Here is a 21,797-nt window from a genome sequence, read left to right as displayed (position 1 = left end):
ATGGTATATTTGAGATTCTTCAAAGTAGCCACCCTTTGCCTTGACAGCTTCACACACTCTTGGCATTCTCTCAACCAGCTTCACCTGGAATGCTTTTCCAACAGTCTTGAAGGAGTTCCCACATATGCTGAGCACTTATTGCCTGCTTTTCCTTCACTCTGTGGTCCAACTCATCTCAATTTGGTTGAGATCAGGTGATTGTGGAGGCCAGAGCATTTGATGCAGCACTCCATCACTCTCCTTCTTGGTCAAATAGCCCTTACACAGCCTGGAAGTGTGTTGGGTCATTGTCCTGTTGAAAAACAAATGATAGTCCCACTACATGCAAACCAGAGGGGATGGCGTATTGCTGCAGAATGCTGTGGAAGCCATGCTGGTTAAGTATGCCTTGAATTCTAAATAAATCACAGTGTCACCAGCAAAGCACCCCCACCTCCATGCTTCAGTGGGAACCACACATGCAGAGATCCTCCGTTCACCCACTCTGCGTCTCACAAAGACACTGCGGTTGGAACCAAAAATCTCAAATTTGGACTCATCAGACCAAAAGGACAGATTTCCACCGGTCTGATGTCCATTGCTCGTGTTTCTTGGCCCAAGTAAGTCTCTTATCATTGGTGTCCTTTAGTAGTGGTTTCTTTGCAGCAATTTGACCATGAAGGCCTGATTCGCGCAGTCTCCTCTGAACAGTTGATGTTGAGATGTGTTTGTTACTTGAACTCTGAAGAAATTATTTGGGCTGCAATTTCTGAGGCTGGTAACTAATTAACTTATTTTTTGGACTGCCCTTGAAGAAACATTCAAAGTTCTTTAAATGTTTCACATTGACTGACCATCATGTCTTAAAGTAATGGACTGTTACTCTTAGCTTATTTGAGCTGTTCTTACCATAATATGGACTTTTACCAAATAGGGCTCTCTTTTGTATATCCAAGGGCCCCTACCTTAATTGAAATGCATTCCAGGTGACTACCTCATGAAGCTGGTTAAGAGAATACCAAGAATATGCAAAGCTGTCAAGGCAAAGGGTGGATACTTTGAAGAATCTCAAATATATTTTGATTTGTTTAACATGTGTTTACTACATAATTCCATGTGTGTTATTTCATAGTGTTGTCGTCGTCGTCTTCACTATTATTCTACAATGTAGAAAATAGTAAAAATAAAGAAAAACCCTGGAATGAGTAGTTGTGTCAAACCTGACTGGTACTGTAGTTCTGTGCAATAGTTGAATCAGTGTGGTTATTTGTAAAAAAAAAAAATTGGTCCGATTGGTTTCACATTGCCAAATGTCAAACTAAAATGGCTTAACAAAATCGTGTTCATACCAGTCATTTGTTTAGAGAAAAGTCTCACGTTAAATCCATGTATTATCATTAATCAGCATAACTTGTGTCCCAAACATCATATTACTTTCTCTTTGGTCTTCCAACAACATGCGGGAAGAAACAGCGCAATAGCCGCTCCATCGTACGACGCGAGTAGGCTAAATTCAGTAGCCTATAGCTCCACCCTTTGAGCGACTCACGTTGTGTAATTTTGTGCATTCCCAAGTGCAGATAGTGTATTCACACTAGGGCTGGGACAACACCAGTATTGAGATACCCGTTAGCATTGTAGAAAGGAAACAAAACAGATTTAAATTCTTTAGGAAAAACAGCCCTACTGTTGGAAGAAAAAATTAAATAAAAAAAGATTAAAACATTGTCATCCAGTCACATTTATTTTCCAAGCTATAGCCAGTGCTGAGCGATTAACTGAAACTGTGGTTATTTTTTAACTAATTGACTGGTGTCAGTTCAATTATTTGAATTCCATGTGTTTCTCTCTGTGAGCTCAATGCACACATCAGTTTCTCTAGAGATAAATCAGATCCAGCCTGAACTGTGCGATGTAGTAGGGAGTTGTAGTTCAACAGGCCAATAGTCTACAGACTTAAGCACCTAAAACTTGGTAATTAACTACGATCATAATCCATTGTGCATCTACATTACATGACCAAGAGTATGTGGACACCTGCTCGTCGAACATCTCATTCTAAAATCATGGGCATTAATATGGAGTTGTTCCCCACTTTGATGCTATAACAGCCTTGAAAGTCATTGAGCTCTTCAGCAAGGCCATTCTACTGCCAATGTTGGTCTATGGAGATTTCATGGCGGTGTGCTCAATTTTATAAGCCTGTCAAGCAACAGATGTTGCTGAAATGGACACTAATTTGAAGGGGTGTCCATATACTTTTGTATAAAATATATTATTTATTAGGGTACTAATCTGCCTTTTTTTTTTTGTTATGACCGCCACAGAAGAAAACAATGTTCAATCGTGAGGTGATATAGAGAGCAGCTGTTGCTTCACAAGGCATCTACCTGAAAATACATGATCTAAGTGATTGATAGTTGGTATTCAGCCGTCATTAAAGTATGACTACTTTACATGTTGCGTTTTGTATTTTTGTTCAGTAAAGTGTTGGTCCCATGTTTAATGAGCTGAAATGAAAGACCCCAGTATTCTTCAATACACAAAAAGCTGATTTCTCAGATTTTGGGACAAATTTGTTTACATCTCTATTAGTGAACATTTCTCCTTTGTAAAGATAATCCAGCCACTTGACAGGTGTGGCATATCAAGACACGGATTAAACAGCATGGTCATTACACAGGTGCAACTTGTGCTGGGAACAAAAGGCCACTAAAATGTTCAGTTTTGGCAAAACGCCACAGATGTTTCAAGGCATGCTGACTGCAGAAATGTCCACCAGAGCTGTTGCCAGATAACCGAATGTTCCTTTCTCTACCATAAGCCCCCTCCAATGTCATTTTAGAGAATTAGGCAGCACGTCCAACCGGCCTCATAACCGCAGACCACGTGTAACCACGCCAGCCCAGGACCTCCACATCCGGCTTCTTCACCTGCGGGATTGTCTGAGACCAGCCTCCCGGACAGCTGATGAGTATTTGTCTGTAATAAAGCCCTTGTGGGGAAAAACTAATTCTGATTGGCTTGGCTCCCAAGTAGGTGGGCCTGTGCCCTCCCATGGTTGCACTCCTGGCTAGTCATGTGAAATCCATAGATTAGGGCCTAATGAATTTGTTTAAATTGGATTTCCTTAAATGAACTGTAACTCAGTAAAATCGTTGCATTTATATTTTGTTCAGTATACAAAAATGGTGATTTTGCCAGACAGCATAGGCAGAAGCTCTATAGAGATGAGATGCTGACTTGGAATGAAATAAAGTCAAATAAAACAAATGTAATATACACAATTTAAATATTTTATTCAAGTGAATAAATGATGGTTAAGTGACAAGTAAATGGGCAGTCACTACCATCATGGGACTTCAATTGTTTTATTCTGTGTTACAGTATTCAACCCACATAACGCAATTCATGTAAAAAAAATATTAGAATAAATAAGACACCCCCATTTGTTATTTATTTTTATAATCTAACATAAACCTCAAAATGCACTAGTCGCTCAACACTAGCTATAGCACACAATATTTTACATACAGCAGATTAAAGGACCAAAGAGCTTGTTCTGCTTTGTGTTTTCATTTTTGCCATGGAAAAAAATATTGCAATACTGGTATCATCACAGCCCTGGTTCACACCAGTCCAAACAAATTTAACTAAAGGGGGGAAAACATGCCACAGTTCAAACTCCAAACCATAATAAGTACCCTAAGACTGGTGTGAAAGAAGCTTACCAGAGCCAATTGACCCCGAGGAGTGAGGTGGTTCAAGCATCTCAGCAGCTAGAAGAGAAAAACATTTGTCAATTAACATGACTCACAATGATTTAAATGAAGGCTGCATGGATCACAAAATGTTCTGTAATATTCTTAGAACTTCCTCCTATATATAATGCCCAAATAAAAGCTTGTCACTTCATTCTCCATGTTCATTTTCATGCCCTATAGTTTATTGCTGCATAGCTAGCTACTACAGACCCTACCAGTACACTTGTTTACACTGGAAAACTAGCAGTATTTCAATCTTCGATGGAGTAGTGTGGATTAAGGTATAATTTGGACTAGTGGAATCCCTCATCCCTGCATTGAGGTAGGTTTTCCAACCCATATATCGTACCTGCTTGCATCTTCTGGCACACTGACTACCCATTTCCAAATGCCTCACCCTCTTATCAGCCTTAGAACAGAATCATGTACAACTGCTGAGCCAATTTTTCAGCTCCCTTATCAACAAGTACACACCAGCAGCTCAGCAACCTGGCAATCTGACCACTCCTATAACCACCCATCTTCCTGAAACTGGTCACCATCATTCTCAGTAAGTGAAGGATTGGAAATAATTAACTGGAAATAGTCAACCAGTGTATCAGTGATGCAACCTTATTTTCTAGCAAATATTCATTTTCACATAACTGGCTCCACTTTGAACAACTTAAGAGTAATAATTTTTTTTTTTTTAAATAGAAATAAATAAAAAATTTAACAAAAAAAAAAAATCACCCACTAGTAGTATAGCATAAAATCTGTTCGCTAACGCTACTAGTCACCATGGATGCTTATCCCAACCTAAATACCAGGCCATGTTCCCACCTGCACAAACTAAAACAGCATGTTGGGAGAGGATCTTTCCTTTAATTGGCCTTCACTTAACGGCATTTTGTTAGTGATCCAACAATTAGTTCCCCATTCTCAATGTCAACTCATTAGCTAGTTAAATGTAGCTAGCTAATGATGCACAACTTAAGGATTGTTGCTTGCTCAATATATAGCAAGCTGACTGGTCCCCATAATGGTAGCTAACGACAAAGAGAATAACTCGGTGCAAACAGTCTCCGAAATGTAGCGGGTTAGTCAGTTAGCAAGTTAGACAACAAGCAATGGTTAAGAGGTATCTAACTAATTAATTACAACGCAAACCAAGTTAGCTGGCTAACATTTGAAAAGGTTAACACGCCGCCGTTGGATAACAAGGCGACTACCCGTTAGCAGGCTAACGTTAGCTAGTCTACTAAAAATGAGTTCCTCTGAGCTAGCTCGGTAGCTAGCTACTGGCCAACCATCTATTTTAAATATATATTTTTTAACCATGTTATTTGTACAAATGTTTCCTGCTTTAGGATTGGACTTGAACAAGAATGAAGTTAATCGACTTCAACTATCGTTAGCCAGGTCAACAGGCTTAGCTAACATTAGTTAACTAACTAACTAACAACAACAGGCCGGGCAAACGGTGGCAAGGCTTGCTAACGCGAGATCTAGCTAGCTAGCTAGCTAGGGACGAAATGTTAAACTGAGCTTGGCGAACAATGTTACAAAATGAAAACAAAACCGTGAAAATGATTGGAGGCCCCAAAGACCAAACTATCACTATCAGCACATTTATTCGCTATCCGTCTTGCTAACTAGCAAAATGCTAAACTTACCTCCAGCTGCTCCACTGGAATACATTTTATCGTTTGTTCAGCGTGCACTCTGTGGTCGTACGTACGGGTACTCCACTTTACTCAAACGTCGCCAAAATACATACGTAAATGGGTACTATATATATAAAACAGTGTGGGCGGCTCGGTTAGGAAGTGGAAGGTTTTAGCCAAGCAGTAAATTACAACACCACGAGAGCTTTATCATCCTCGGCACGGCACCATCCCCCCAACACACAAACCGGAGCTATGCCGAGAGAGGCTAGCGAAGGATCTGTGTGATGTCACACGCACAGTCCACTGTCTTATCCCCGCGCGGTCTTTCCTTGGCCGTGTTCATTTTACAACATTGCGAAATTCAGAGGAAGATGAATCAACCAAAGTGCAATGAATGTATTTCATTTAGGCCCTGTAAACACTACAATATTAAAATAGCTGTAACGTTACCAACCAAATGTGTAATTTTACTTAATTTTGTCGCTGCCGAATGCCTTTCACTGGAAGAAGAAACAGCAGTCATTTTCGGGGCATGTTGTATTTTAAATAAATGCTCACTGATAAACCCATCTCGTAGATTCCACAAACGTCCTGCGAACTAGCTTAACATTCATTATTGTTACTGGATGATTTTGTATTGGTGTAGCTAGTAGGCCTAGGCCTACTGTACACATTGGTAGAGAAGGTTTGTAGGCCAAGGCAGCCCAGCCTTCTCATGCCATATGTCCTATGTCCCCCTGCTTATCCTCCTCAAATATGGGCTCCCGAGTGGCGCAGCGGACTAAGGCACTGCATCTCATTGTTAGAGGCGTCACCACATACACCCTGGTTCAAATACAGGCTGTATATCCAGGCTGTGTAGGCCGTCATTGTAAATAAGAATTTGTTCTTAACTGACTTGCCTAGTTAAATAAATAAAAAATGTGGCTTGACCAGTAGGGGCAGCCTAACATGCTAAACTGAGTTTAGGGGCCCAGCCAACTCCTCAAAAAAATTCACTTCCACTTGTAAACTTAGGCCTACCAGAAAGAGATCAACATCAATGGGGTGGTAGGTGGCCTAGAGGTTGGAGAGACAGACCAGTAGCCAGAAATTTCTGAAAAAAATACAGAACTGAACTGGCAAGCTGCTGTGTTTTACCCCTGGCACCATTTCCTGCCATTGTTCCCTTGAGCAAGGCACTTAACCACCTAAAACTGCTCTTGATCCAGGGGTGCTGCTCCCTGGTGGCTAACCGTGTGCCTCTCCAAGTGTGTGTATTTGGTGGGGTTGAGATAGACATATTTCTGTATTTCACAAAATGGACACTAATTCATTCTGTTCTATTCAGAGGACTCATCCCATGAACTTATTAGGTCAATATGAACAAACAAATCCAATCATTAGACTACCTCATAGTAATATAGGCCTATTTACACTTCACTCCATAAGTATTTGGACAGTGAAGTTACATTTTGTTATCTTACTCTATACTCCAGCATTTTAGAATTGAGCTAGAATTTTTCATATTAGGCGACAGTACAGAATATCACCATTTATTTTAGGGTATTTTCATACATACAGTATGTGCCGAAGATTATGGCAGCCCCCCGCACCTCTCTGATTCAGAGGGGTTGGGTTAAATGCGGAGACACATTTCAGTTGAATGCATTCAGTTTTACTACTGACTAGGTACCCCCCTTTCCTATCTGTTTTACCATTTAGAAATGAAAGCACTTTATGTATCTAGTCTCCCCATTTGAAGTATTTGAATAAATTCACTTATAGTGTATTAAAGGAGTCAACATTTTAAGTGTTTGGTCCCATATTCCTAGCAAGCAATGACTACGTCAAGCTTGTGACTCTACAAACTCATTGGATGCATTTGCAGTTGATTGTGCTTTGGATTATGTTTTCCCCAATAGGAACAGAATAATGTCCTGTGCCAATTTGGTGCCAGTTTTATTGTAAGTAAGAATAAACTCAGCAAAAAAATAAACGTCCTCTCACTGTCAACTGCGTTTATTTTCAGAAAACTTAACGTGTAAATATTTTTATGAACATAACAAGATTAAACAACTGAGACATAAACTGAACAAGTTCCACAGACATGTGACTAACAGAAATTGAATAATGTGTCCCATTAAAATTTCTTGCTGTGAGATGTTACCCCACTCTTCCACCAAGGCACCTGCAAGTTCCCGGACATTTCTGGGGGGAATGGCCCAAGCCCTCACCCTCCAATCCAACAGGTCCCAGACTTGCTCAATGGGATTGAGATCCGGGCTCAACGCTGGCCATTGCAGGACACTGACATTCCTGTCTTGCAGGAAATCACACACAGAACGAGCAGTATGGCTGGTGGCATTGTCATGCTGCATGAGCCTGCAGGAAGTGTACCACATGAGGGAGGAGGATGTCTTCTCTGTAATGCACAGCGTTGAGATTGTCTCCAATGACAACAAGCTCAGTCCAATGATGCTGTGACACACCGTCCCAGACCATGACGGACCCTCCACCTCCAAATCGATCCCGCTCCAGAGTACAGGCCTCTGTGTAACGCTCATGCCTTCGATGATAAATGCGAATCCGACCATCACTCCTGGTGAGACAAAACCGTGACTCGTCAGTGAAGAGCACTTTTGCCAGTCCTGTCTGGTCCAGCAACGGTGGGTTTGTGCCCATAGGCGACGTTGTTGCCGGTGATATTTGGTGAGGACCTGCCTTACAACAGGCCTACAAGCCCTCAGTCCAGCCACTCTCAGCCTATTGCGGACAGTCTGAGCACTGATGGAGGGATTGTGTGTTCCTGGTGTAACTCGGCCAGTTGTTGTTGCCATCCTGTACCTGTCCCACAGGTGGGATGTTCGGATGTACCGATGCTTTGCAGGTGTTGTTACACGTGGTCTGCCACTACGAGGACGATCAGCTGTCCATCCTGTCTCCCTGTAGTGTTATCTTAGGCGTCTCACAGTACGGACATTGTAATTTATTGCCATGGCCACAGTCCTCATGCCTCCTTGCAGCATGCCTAAGGCACGTTCACGCAGATGAGCAGGGACCCTGGGCATCTTTCTTTTGGTGTTTTTTAGAGTCAGTAGAAAGGCCTTTTTAGTGTCCTAAGTTTTCATAACTGTGACCTTAATTGCCTACCGTCTGTAAGCTGTTAGTGTCTTAACGAACGTTCCACAGGTGCATGTTCATTAATTGTTTATGGTTCATTGAACAAGCATGGGAAACATTGTTTAAACCCTTTACAATGTAGATCTGTGAAGTTATTTGGATCTTTACGAATTATCTTTGAATGACAGGGTCCTGAAAAAGGGACGTTTCTTTTTTGCTGAGTTTAGAATATGTTTTTGAACACTTCTATACTGAACAAAAATATAAACGCAACATGCAACAATTTCAGCGATTTTACTGAGTTGAATTTTATATTAGGAAATTAATTAAATATATAGGCCCTAACTATATTAAAGAGGGGCCGATTGCACCCACTTCAAATCAAATTAGATTGTATTGGTCACATTCACATGTTTTGCTGATGTTATTGCGGGTGTAGCGAAATGCTTGTGTTTCTAGCTCCAACAGTGCAGTAATATCTAACAAGTAATATCTAACAATTTCACAACAATACACACAATACACACATCTAAAGTAAAGGAATTGAATAAAGAGTATATAAATATTTTGATGAGCAATATCGGAGCAGCATAGACTAAATTAAAGTAGAATAGAATAGAATACAGTACATACATGTGAGATGAGTTATGCTAAATATGTAAACATTATTAAAGTGACTAGCATTCCATTATAGAAGTGGCATGCGATTTCAAATCTATGTATATAGGGCAGCAGCCTCTAAGGTGCTAGTGATGGCTATTTAACAGTCTGATGGCATCTCGGTCCCAGCTTTGATGCACCTGTATTGACCTCACCTTCTGGATGATAGTGGAGTGAACAGGCAGTGGCTAAGGTGGTTGTTGTCCCTGATGATCTTTTTGGCCTTCCTGTGACATCGGGTGCTGTAGGTGTCCTTGGGAGCCAGGCCCACCCACTGGGGAGCCAAGCCCAGCCAATCAGAAGGAGGTTTTCCCCACAAAGGGCTTTATTACAGACATAATTACTCCTCAGTTTCATCAGCTGGCTGGTCTCAGATGATCCTGCAGGTGAAGAAGCTTGATGTGGATGTCCTGGGTTTGTGTGGTTACACTTGATCTGCGGTTGTGAGGCCGGTTGGACATACTGCCAAATTCTCTAAAACAAAGTTTGAGGTGGCTTATGGTAGAGAAATGAACATTCAAATCTCTGGCCACAGCTCTGGTGGTCCTTTCTGCAGTCAACATGCTAATTGCATGCTCCCTCAAAACTTGAGACATCTGTGGCATTGTGTTGTGTGCCAAAACGGAACATTTTAGAGTGACCTTTTATTGTCCCCAGCAGAAGGTGCACCTGTATAATGATCATGCTGTTTAATCAGCTTGTTAATATGCCACACCTGTCAGGTGGATGGATTATCTTGGCAAAGGATAAATGCTCACTAACAGGAATGTAAACAAATTTGTGTACAAAAATTGAGAGAAAGCTTTTTGTGCATATTGAAAATTCCTGGGATCTTTTATTTCAGCTCATGAAACATGGGACCAACACTTTACATATTGCATTTATATTTTAGTTCAGTATACATTCATTTGGATGCTACCATGATCATGGACAATCATGAATATATTGTGAATAATGATGAGTGAGAAGGTTACAAGAGGCACAAAGATTATACCCCCGCCCCCCAATGTTTTATTTTATTTTTATAATAATGCTAACCTCCCCTGTTAGGTAATGATGAAAAGTGTGCATGTTTTGTTGTAGCCTCTGAATGGCATCTGACTCATTAGGCCTATTCATTTTTCATGACATTATCAGGATTCATGTAGAACTGTTCAGAAACATCTTTATTATAGACTTAGAAAGAAAATTACTCCAGTCATCATTCACCATTCAGTTAATATTGGGCAGCATTTCTAAATGATAAAACAGATATGTATGGAAATACCCTCAAATAAAGTTAACATTCGGTACTCAAATCCAAAATGCTGGATGGAGTAGGTCTACAATGAATAGACCTATAACAATTAAAGAAACCTTCATTATTTTGGATTTGGCTTTTTTTTGTCTTAATTGATTGATTACATACAGTATGCAACAATAGCCTACTACGTTGATGCCCGGTCCCCAAATATTTTATTGGAATGTCTTGTCGCGTGTGGCTGACGCTAATTCCACTGCTTCGCACCAAGTAATGATACATTCCCTCATTCACCACCGAGCGGCGCCATTTTATACTGATTCCACAGCTTCGCACAAAGTGATCATACGTTCCCTCATTCACCACCGAGCGACGCCATTTTACTACAATACGCGCGTTGTTCAGTTGCGTGCAACATCCACAGACCCTACAGAGCTTAGTGAACATAGTGATAAAGTAAATGAATGTTGTCTGTTTCCGTTGTTTCAATGCATTTTCGGTGTGGTTAAACGTGGCCGTTGTTGAGGGACAAATAATCGAGTTTAATTAGGTAGTTTCCATAGATTTTCACCGTGGTAAGAGAAATGTGTGATATAGCCTAATAATTAATTTTATGCAGAAATGTTCATCTTTATGCGGATGAGGTAGACCTTGCTGTGACGTTAAAATTAACATAGGCCTACAAATTAATGGGCATATAGGCCTTTAGGCTGACAATATGGGGTAAAATCACACAAAAGCACTTGTTTCTTCTTCATTTATGAATAGGCAAGTGAAACACAGATCTAGTTTAATCTGTTAGTTGCATCACCTGCATTTTATGTTGTGGCAATCGAAACTGTTTCATTTCTGTCTCTGCATTAAGTCCAATCATGAGACATTGTAAGATAAATACTGTAGTAATTTCATTTTTTGTTTCGTTTCTTGTCGAAAGCTGAATTATGAATGCCAGGCAACACAACAGTCGTGATGTTTTAATGCTGAAGCTCATGATAGACTGATATATTCTTGTAGACGTTTTGGATACTGCAATTTACCACCCTAAATTGTCAATCGATGACATGACACCCAGTTTAATTGCCCGTTTTGATTGATAGTAAAAACACAACAAAGTAGCCTGAGTCGTATATCGCCTATGGCAAACTGGTCGAGCGAGTTGGGGTGTATGCTGCCTGCGCGCCTTGGCCAATGGAACCAGATCCTCCCTGCAGTGCGTAAGAGCGCAATTTAGGATTTAACCAAGTCTTTGCTGAGGGGCTGGCAGAAGTTCGAGAGACGCCGTCGGTGTAAGCACATATCACACAATGCAAGTGTAGTCTTCAGTCAGTCTTCAGACGTCTCATTGGAGTTAGGCTGCCATTTAACGTTGCTGCTTTCGAACTATGACTGGAGTATTCGACCGAAGGATTCCGAGTTTCAAACCTGCCGACTTCCAGAACCCTTTTCAGGTTTCCACCACAATGCACCACCCGTCTCAGGAATCCCCTACGCTACCCGAGTCAACGGCCACGGATTCTGGCTACTATAGCCCGGCTGGAGCAGTGCACCATGGCTATTGTTCGCCTAATTCCACCTCGTATGGGAAACCTCTCAATGCCTATCAATACCAGTACCACGGCGTAAACGGATCTGCGGGAAATTACCCTGCAAAAACATACCCAGACTACAGCGCATACACAGCCTCTGCTTACCACCAATATGCTGGAACTTATAGCAGAGTACAACCATTAAGTCCGCAGGGTAATTACACAGTTTTATTGTATTTGTATTAGGCTATTATTATTAGTCAATCAAATTTGTGTCGTGTTCGACCTCACACAATTTTTACATGCGTGTATGTCAAACTGGGATAGCCTATTTTTCCATCATGGTAAAATTCTTGAAATCAAATTTGGTAAAGGGGCACAAAGTTTTCACCGAAGTTATTCTGTAAAAAGGACGTACTTTTCCTCTACCCGTTAGATTCTTTGCGAGACGCACTGACTTCAATTTCCGCCTATAAATCGACAGATGTCCTCTTGATTTGATCGCTCTGAAATAGATGGAATATCCAGGAAATATGACTGTGTTATGCAAATACTTTGTTAGTACACCACAGATAAAGCAATTGATTTCTTTCTTTCAGAAAAAGAAGTAGCAGAACCTGAAGTGAGGATGGTAAACGGAAAGCCCAAGAAAGTCAGAAAACCACGGACAATCTACTCCAGTTTTCAGCTAGCTGCCCTGCAGCGGAGATTTCAGAACACACAGTACCTCGCGCTGCCAGAGAGAGCAGAGCTCGCCGCTTCATTGGGACTCACGCAAACGCAGGTAAATAGGTTACTTTTCTCCAATTTCATTGAGTGTTCAGTTTCATTGTGTTTTAGTTTTTTAAATAAAAATGATCAGTTCAAATTTGCATTGTGTTTACAATATACATGTAATGCGTAAAGTGTGCGTAATGAATTCTTGAAAAATGATCGAAAGCTTAATTCGTATGCGTACTTTTGTATAATGGCATTTTGGGATGTTAATATGCTGTTATTTATTAACTCACTTTGACATATTTCTCATCCATCCCCAGGTCAAAATCTGGTTCCAGAACAAAAGGTCGAAACTGAAGAAAATTATGAAGAATGGTGAGCTTCCACCGGAACACAGTCCGAGCTCCAGCGACCCTATGGCATGCAACTCTCCGCAGTCCCCCGCCGTCTGGGACACGCATGGCCCGTCCAGGCCTCACAGCCACCAGGCGCAGAACATCAACTCCGCGGCCTCCACCTTTTTGGAAAACTCCGCGTCTTGGTACTCCACGGCTGGTGCCATGAATTCTCACCTCCAGGCCCCCAACTCGATACAGCACTCTTTGGTTCTTGGATCTGGGACGTTATACTGAAACCCAGTTCAACAAATATTTACATTGTAAGGGACTCGTGTTTAAAATGTCCAGAGGAATATGCAATGTATTGATGACAGTCATAGAAGAACGTGTATAATGTGTAAATGTGTGCATGTAATTTATTGCATTTTGGAAGACTAATTAAACGTTTTAAATTGACAATGCAATCCAGAGACTTTTAATGGCGCCCTCCTGAATTATGACTTAGACAAAAACAATTGCTGATAGCCTACCAACAAGTCCTCCCTCATGATTAGGCTATTCGCACTGAAAATCAATGACCCCGTAACATTACAAAATGTGCCCACATTCTGAGACACTTTAAATCCATGTACAGATCAAACTCGAGATGAATTGCCTGGGCTGTCTGTGTGACATATTTGGTCAGTTGTGCACATTTGTGATTGACTTTAAATATTAATTTGGGGACAAAACTATCAACAAGGAGATTGGTATACTGACCTTAAGCTAAAGGCCTACAATTAGGCTATTTTTCATTTTCAACAAGCGCGGAATTCTCAGGGGGAGTTACCTGCTGCTATGCCAAAAGGTTAGGCTAGATTTGTTCGTGTCATGTCATGTAGTTATTCATGTTTGGTACTACAACCTGTTTTATGGTTATGCGCATATTACATGCCCAGAGTACATTATGCTTTGAGCGGATCCATAACGGACTAAAACAGAACCGTAGGTTACGAGTGTCTATTGGTTTTGACGTCCAATTCAATGTGGATGAATTGATTGCAGGTATAGGCCTACTATTGCATTATTAGAGTTGTCAATGATGTTCCTCTGAAAGACAAATATTCAAGGAATGGTATGCCATTGTTACTACTTTATTAAACAGTCATAACAAAACATATTATTTAGTTTTTTTCTTGTTGTCCGTGGTGAACGAGATGTAAACCAAACAAAATAATCAATCATTCACACGATTTAAATCAGATTATTGTAAAGATACAGACATTGTTGTTGATACTATTTTCTTGCAGGTAAATTCTAGTATACATGTATTATTATAATGCCTATTCTTTAAATCATGTTAGCACATTTCACTCTCGTGTTTTGGAGTTGCATCTGGATTTCAACCTCCCCCAAAGAATATGGGTGTCGGTCTGGCAGACAGTCTGCAGCCGTGCTCTCTTTTTGTCCCCTAGAATTAGTTGCTTTGAATGGCAGAGAGGAGGCGAATGGGCGGTACGAAGATCTGAGACAATTTACATTCCTGTGGGGGCAGACCGGCTCCAGAGCTCTGCCGCTCCCGGCCACAGCCCACCTCCGTCAGACCTTCCGGGTAAAATAAAATCTTCAACATTTGAACATATCATTAGCTACCAGCAGTAGGCCTCCTACAACGAGTGTTGCTACTGAATAGCACTAAACAAACTATACTCCACTGAAGCGAAAATCAAGGCCTATGAATGTGTTGTAATTGGGTTCTTGTTCCAGACTTTACATTAAACATGTTATCATTATGCATATATAAACGATCAACCAAGAAACAATCACACACGCGCGCGCGCGTGCGCACACACGGAGAGGACACGTTTACCACAAACTAAATCTGGCCTGGACACAAAATACTGTTGCGAAGCATCTGACCTTAGGATACACAATGCATAATACACAATACACCAATGTTAACATGGTGTGCATGCAACTGAATGCCCGTCTCCTCTGATTTCCCCACGGACCTGACTGTCCTGGCTCAACATAGCCGTAGCAAACAACTAATCAGTGAAATCATTGTGCACAAAATAAAATGGTTTGCTGAACGCTAATCCAAAACCTCGACGTAGTGCGCGTGGTCACATAATTACACTGCCAGTGCTCGAGAACTCTACGTTTGATTTTCATATTACTGTTTATGCCCCCTCCACCCCACGTCCCCCAACACACACACACACACACACACACACACACACACACACACACACACACACACACACACACACACACACACACACACACACACACACACACACACACACACACACACACACACACACACACACACACCATGCCATTATATCAAGAGCCCCGTTAAATTCCAACTGAACATGTTCCACTCCCCTACAAATCGAGTCTAAATAATGACAGTTAGCTTTACTGGACAGCTTCAACCGTAACACTCAACAATAATTATACTCCAGGATTAGGCCCCATTATCATAATCTGGACATTGACAATTATCTATAATTTGCAAAGATGCGCTTGCTTCTTGATGGCAGAATTATTTTTTTCTAGCTCACCATCACTAAACAGTGACAGTAATAACAGCTAATTTTGCAGGCAATATATAAGAGGTACCGGGGTGTTCAAGCACTTTCACACCTGGATATGCTTACTCATCCACGAGCACTAGTGTACTGTCGCAGACAGTGTTCCCTACCGAAGTCCAACCTTTTTGACCACTGCTAACACTATTGTAGGCTAAAGAATCATATGAAGGTAAGGCTGTTTTTTTCTCTGTGAATCACTTGATGAAAGATTGTTGGATACTTTCGTTTTCGTGTAATTTTTAAATACCGATTGCATTTGTTTTGTATAGCCTAGGCTAAAGGCTTTAACCTACCTTATTTTAGGTTACATTTTGAATATATTTTTCTAGTTAATTTGTGATACATAACCCATGTCTTACGCGCTAAATAAAACAACGAAAATGGATCAAATCTGAGAAGCATGCATTCAACACAAGCCCGTAAATATTGACTTTCATTCTAGCCTATTAATTTGTCAGGCGTTTCGGACAATGTTATTTCCATAGGCCATAATCAATTGCAATCAAGAAGCCAAACTGATCAAATATGATCAGGTTATCCTGGAACATATTGCATCAATCTATATCTTGACCAGAAAGCCACACAGGAGTGTTGTCATCTCTCTCTCTCTCTCTCGCCCCCCCCCTTCTAGCGCTAGTTCTGATTTTCTCATTGTGTCTTCTGTTCCCTCTGTCACTTCCAGCCGCTTTCTATCTGAGCTCTATATTTTTGTTCATATAATATTAATCAATTGAGTTACATAATATTAAACATGTGCAATGCACATTGACTCTTCCTATTGCAACGATTTTCAAAATAGCCTTTAAAATGCATGACAGATTTATGACGATATAAGCTTATTTATTGTAAAAGCTAGTGATTTGCGGGAAGTCCTTTGGGTGTGAAAATACTTCTTGGTAGAAGAAATTCCGCACACCACGCACTTTTCTGCTTTACGAGTTACTCTCGGTAAATATAGGAACTTTTTAAGTGAAAGGTTGTTTACGAGAGTTTGGGCAATAAATCAGACTTTATATATATATTTGCAAATATAGGCATATAGATATGGTGGTGATAGGGCCTGTAGGTTTTAGTTAAGTGGGGCCCATGCAGGTATACTGTGTGCCAGTGGGGCATCCACGATTTGACAGCTGCAGACACTTTCAAATTCTTCTTTTCAACATTGTAATTTCAGATAATATCCCAACCGTTCACTGCTCTCAGCAATTTGTATATGAATAACCTAATAATTTCCCTCTTTTGTTCCGTCTGTGCTACCTCAAATCCAAATAAAGATGCCTTTTAGTATTAAAAGTGGTAGAAAATTACAGGTAATTATCTTTGACGGTAAAAACGTTGTAATCAGCGGGCTTGCATCAAAAATTACCCTAATTATGCCTGCATTTATGAGAATGGAAAAAAAGCCTCACTTGGATAAAACACATAAATTGTCCCAAATATCTCCTTCATATTGAACGGGACTGCAGCTGGATGCTTTGTTCAAGATCGATCCCGTGGAGCTTGGCATTTAACGTCTTGCTTTAGGACAGGCAGAGAGGAGAAAAACATTTTGTCAATACTTCTAATAATTGAGGCAGAAAATCACAAGATTAACTGGACATGGAGCGACCATCTTTTTCGGGATAAATTGATAAAGCGGAACAGGGTAAGTTAATTTCCTCTAGTGTTTTTTTATGTATTTGACTATAGGCTATTTTGTTCGCTTGCAGTGCATTGGACATTTATATTTTATGAGGAAACATAGTGCTATGATGGATAGCCTGTAATATTTTTATGAAAAACCTATGGGACCTACATTTTAGAACGTCCATAGGACCTCGACAAGGAATGGCTCATCAGTCATGTATGACATATATCAATCATGTTATCTTTCAGTACAAAACACGAAACTTTGTTTTAAGTCAAGGTTTACTCCATTTATGAAAGACAAAACATAAAAAGTGTATGTACAACTAAAATTGATGAATATATATACAGAGAGAATGCTTTGTTTTGCATGTTCGAGAAAAACACTCAGTCAAAGTGAAGTTTAGATTTCAACAATATAAGATGGCATAATGTTCAACCCGCAAGTGTAGTCCATTCCGTGCCCAAGTGTTGGGCTAAATGTCAGTGATAGCCTATATTTGGTATATTGACAGTCAGATGTTGACATGAATGAAAGCATAACAAAGGCAATCCCACTGAACAGTCATTGGTAAATTAATACGGTTAGTTCCTTTATCGTGTGTCATATCACAGAGACTTTGTCCCCAAGTATCCTTCACAAGCAGCCGACCCTTTCGCCAAGGAATCTCGCTGTTCGAACGGGACAACACTTTTATCTCGAGGCTGATGGAAATCAATTGTGCAGGTAAAACTATGAAGGTTCGAAAGTCTCGAGTCAGGCCTCGGGCCTCCCCGCCCTTTGCGCAGTCTATCTCTGCATTGTCTCTTGATGTGGGGAGGAATACCAGTGAGAATAACCGGGCATGTAGCCGTTGGCCGCCATGTTTACTCCTTTGCTGGACGCTGAAACGTCCCATATGGGAGGAATTGCTGGAGAGCGGGGAGACAGGCCGATGGAACTAGGCATTGTAGGGTCGCTCTCGTGCGGGTTGCCACCTGCCTTCAGCAGCTTCTTGAACTTTGACCTTTTATTCTGGAACCATATCTTTACCTGCACGAGATGTCAGGAAGGCAACGGAAGACCAGATAACAGATAATGTTACAATCATTAATATATTTATTAATTAACATGTTAATAAATAGGCTTATAGACCAATAGAAAGGTTGAATATGATTACAACATCTACAAGACATTATTACAATGCAACACAACACCCAGAGCAATTGTTGGGTAGTAATAATAATAATAATAATACATGCTAATAATATGCCTAATAATAATACGAGTAATACATGATAATAAATGGCTAATAATAATACCATAATATATACCCTTCTGTATAATAATTCCGGTGTTGAAAATACCTGTGTCTGTGTTAGTCCGAGAGATGCAGCCAGCTCAGCGCGTTCTGGCAGGGCGAGGTATTGTGTTTGCTGGAAACGATGATTTAAAGCTTGAAGCTGCAAACTAGAATAAATCGTCCGAGGTTTGCGAATCTTCTTGCCTTTCCCGTTGAAACGAATTTCTCCGTTTTCAATCACTGTTGTTTTTTGCTGCTCTGCAAAAAAAAGGGCAATGTTAGTCCACTACATAAGACCAAAAATATTACACAACAAATCGTAAAGAATTCCCCAAATCATGTTTTTTCATTTCGTAGATTATAATAGGTTCCAATTTAAATGGCTAAATAGGCCTATCTAATAATGAAAATATGATACATTTAGTTATATTAAATCCAGACCACTAATACATATTCACATGTCACATTTGCTCAATCTGATTGTAATCATCTTTGAATCCTCTGTCATATTTAGGATATTGCTCATAATGACATGTCAATGAAATGCTAATTACAACTTGCAAAGCGAGTAGACCGCCTAATTCCAAGAATAATTCGTGAGGATTCCTCTTTTGTCATTATACCCCGTGCAAAGCATGGCCATAGAATGCGATCTGGGGGAGTGTTCTAAAGCAAGAGACACCATGAAATAAACATCGATGTAGAAAAATAAACGAGTCAACAGATAACATGTAATTCAGACATCATTTCAAAATTAATTCGAAACTCAATGATCTGCTGGACGTTTATTTGGCTTTATCTCGTTCTTGACCGATTTGATAAGAAATAAATAGCATTCGCATTTTTATCGCTGTTCATGAAAACGACATACAGCATATTTCTTCTCATGAATGGAAAGCGTCTTACCTGTGCCGTCTAACCTTGCCTGGCCGCCAGTTGTGTTATTGTGGTAGGACGGCAGGTATGGGCTGTGGTGGGGGTGGCTCACGTAGGAGTACGGTAGCGACCTGTTGTAGGAATTGGAGCCGGAGTACGAAGAGTTATCGTGCTGATGGTGAGCTGGGTGCGAGCCGGAATGGAGACAGTGCAGCGGGTAGTGGCTGGCGGCCATCGACGGAGAGCTCTGTTGTGAGTGAGACTGCTGACCAAACTCCATGAAAGCAGACTTTGACGAGTCCTGAGCCTCCAGACCGTCAGCCATCGTAGTCATGGTCATCATCAAATTTTCTACCTTGAGAGCACTCACCCCCTCTCTCAAGTCCAAATGGGTTCTCTCGCTGTGTTGTTGTCTCTCTCTCCTCAACGGAGAGATATTGTCCCATTAACACCTGAATTTCTCAGTTTGTTCGATTTTTTTCCTCCTCTGATTTTCTCACTCGGTATGGCGCAACGTGGGCATAAGTTAAGGCAGAGATTTAAGGTGGATTCTGTTAAAATTGAGTCCTTGCTTCCAGACTTGATGCAGACACTACAAGTAAAATGGTTTGTCTCCAAAGGGCAGCGCCTTCCGATTGGTCATTCAACCCAACGTCATCAGTTGTGTGCTTCACGGAGACTTCAGCGCAAGTTAACCCACCTTACCAACTCCCACCGCAGCCACCACTAGGATAACCTAATTCCTACAGACAATAGTCAAACGCAAGAAGCTTGTATAATAATTATAGAAGCCCTTTGGAATAGTCATTTTGTTTAAGGATTCATTCTCAACCCCAAATTACGCACAGCCCACGGTTTGATTTAGCCTAACGAACGAATATAATTTTGAACACACCATATCATCACCCTGGAAATATACTGACACAATTTCCATACTGTCGTAATGATCAGGTTATTCAAAGAAAATGACATGCAACAAATCAACAAGATGACAACAACAATGCAGTCCTATTGCAGATACGAAGAGTGGATGTCCTGGTGAACCGATTGTATCCTTTATTCAGTAGGCCTACACTCTTAGAAAAAAAGGTTCTGGATAGAACCAAAACGGGTTCTATTGCTTGCTTCATATATGGCACCCCTAAATGTTCGATATAGAACCCCATGTGTTCTTCTTCACTGAACCAAAATCGGTTCCACATAGAACCCTTGGATTCTATATAGGGTTCTATATGGAACCAATTTCGGTTCTATATAGAACCTAAAGGGCTGCCATATATGAAGCAAGCATAGAACCTTTTTTGGTTCAATTCAGAAACTTTTTTTTCTAAGAGTGTATAATATACATGCAAATGATACAGTTTGCGGTTTGGCAAAAACTGTTGCGATATAAACTATCAATGCAAATGCAATAAAACGGTCTTTAAATTTACTTTCACATCGGCACATTATTTATTTTTTCATTATCGTCAACACGTTTTTTCCCAAAGTGTGGCATTCATTTATTTCAAAATGGTGATGAAAAAGCTATTTTTGTCGCAATCATTTAAAACCAAAACCTCTTTGATTAAACACCACACATCATTCAAATTGGAGCTATAAAATGAAGAACAATTCGCCTGTAATGATTATGGACTGGGTTTATTTTGGGAAGGTGGAATAAAACTGTATATAGCATAAATTATCCCCTAATTATACGCCTGTGTCGCCTCAATTATCCTCTTATCAAAAATGGTTGTCTAAATGCAGCGTTTAGTTTCAATTTTCTCCATTTCTATAACAAGAACTTGGTACCTTGCTATTATTGCCAGGCTTGTTATTTACTTTGTGGCATTTAAAAAGTGCACAACCCAGCCGGATAATCATTTTCCAGCAGTGGACCAAGCGAGAAGCACAGAGACAGTTGGTAGATATGAAATATATGAAATGCCTTTTGATATTGGATTTTAAACCAAGGCCTTCATAAAAAAACGAGACGTTTTAGGATACCTCTATATGGACATCATATAGGTAAGAGACCCCAGAGAAAGACACGTCTTCTGCATGATAGATTTTTTTTTAAATCGTATTTTTGTTGGTAAAGGCTATATGGGGATTTATGTATTTGTTCAGATAAAGTAAATCAGGTAGGAATCAATGCAATTCTTAGTAACCTAAATAAGGGAATTAGAACAGGCTTTACCTGAGATATAACAGCCTAGACGTCGCCATCCCTGAATGATCTAACCTACTGTAGAATGCCTCATCCCGAGTTTCACGTCAACACGCAGGACGGAAACCAGATCCATACCTTATCTAATCGGATTTGAATGGCACAAGCCAAACATTCAGGGGCTTTTCCGTGCTGTTGCTTCACTATCGCGGTACTTTATTAGTTGAGACATTATAATTCATTACCTTTTGGAGAGACCGAAGCATCACCTACCTACCGTGACAGTTGTATGACCTCCGAACGTGT

The 21,797-nt window shown here is 40.5% G+C and overlaps 3 protein-coding genes across 11 annotated transcripts in view; 1 reads left to right on the top strand and 2 right to left on the bottom strand.

Moving 5' to 3' along the window:
- LOC106570475 (protein argonaute-2) overlaps positions 1 to 6,147 on the bottom strand; it is a 30,477-nt gene extending 24,330 nt beyond the window's left edge. For 5 of the 9 annotated variants that reach the window (XM_014142855.2, XM_014142857.2, XM_014142859.2 and 2 more), the window contains exons 1-2: positions 5,399 to 6,146; positions 3,711 to 3,758 (exon numbers count right to left, since the gene is read on the bottom strand). In XM_014142855.2, coding sequence (XP_013998330.1) covers positions 3,711 to 3,758; positions 5,399 to 5,423 — 73 coding nt within the window. In that variant the 5' untranslated portion in view covers positions 5,424 to 6,146. Of the gene's footprint in view, positions 1 to 3,710; positions 3,759 to 4,092; positions 4,392 to 5,398 lie in introns of those variants that run through there. The other 4 variants (XM_014142860.2, XM_014142862.2, XM_014142856.2 and 1 more) reach the window with 3 other exon arrangements.
- A 5,493-nt stretch (positions 6,148 to 11,640) lies between these two features.
- Positions 11,641 to 14,132, top strand: LOC106570474 (homeobox protein Dlx5a). The gene is made up of 3 exons (XM_014142853.2): positions 11,641 to 12,134; positions 12,520 to 12,704; positions 12,958 to 14,132. Exons 1-3 carry the CDS (start codon positions 11,777 to 11,779, stop codon positions 13,267 to 13,269), a joined length of 855 nt encoding a protein of 284 aa, XP_013998328.2. The 5' UTR covers positions 11,641 to 11,776; the 3' UTR covers positions 13,270 to 14,132.
- A 3,323-nt stretch (positions 14,133 to 17,455) lies between these two features.
- On the bottom strand, positions 17,456 to 20,107 carry LOC106570472 (homeobox protein Dlx6a). Its single transcript, XM_014142852.2, has 3 exons — positions 19,370 to 20,107; positions 18,528 to 18,721; positions 17,456 to 18,213 (listed from the first exon to the last, which is right to left on the bottom strand). The coding sequence occupies exons 1-3, from the start codon at positions 19,680 to 19,682 to the stop codon at positions 17,971 to 17,973; spliced, it is 750 nt and encodes a 249-aa protein (XP_013998327.1). The 5' UTR covers positions 19,683 to 20,107; the 3' UTR covers positions 17,456 to 17,970.
- Positions 20,108 to 21,797: the final 1,690 nt, after the last annotated feature.

The sequence above is a fragment of the Salmo salar genome, chromosome ssa14 (assembly GCF_905237065.1).
Source record: "Salmo salar chromosome ssa14, Ssal_v3.1, whole genome shotgun sequence".
NCBI classification, from domain to species: Eukaryota; Metazoa; Chordata; class Actinopteri; order Salmoniformes; family Salmonidae; genus Salmo; species Salmo salar.
This window is presented reverse-complemented; position numbering and strand designations above follow the sequence as displayed.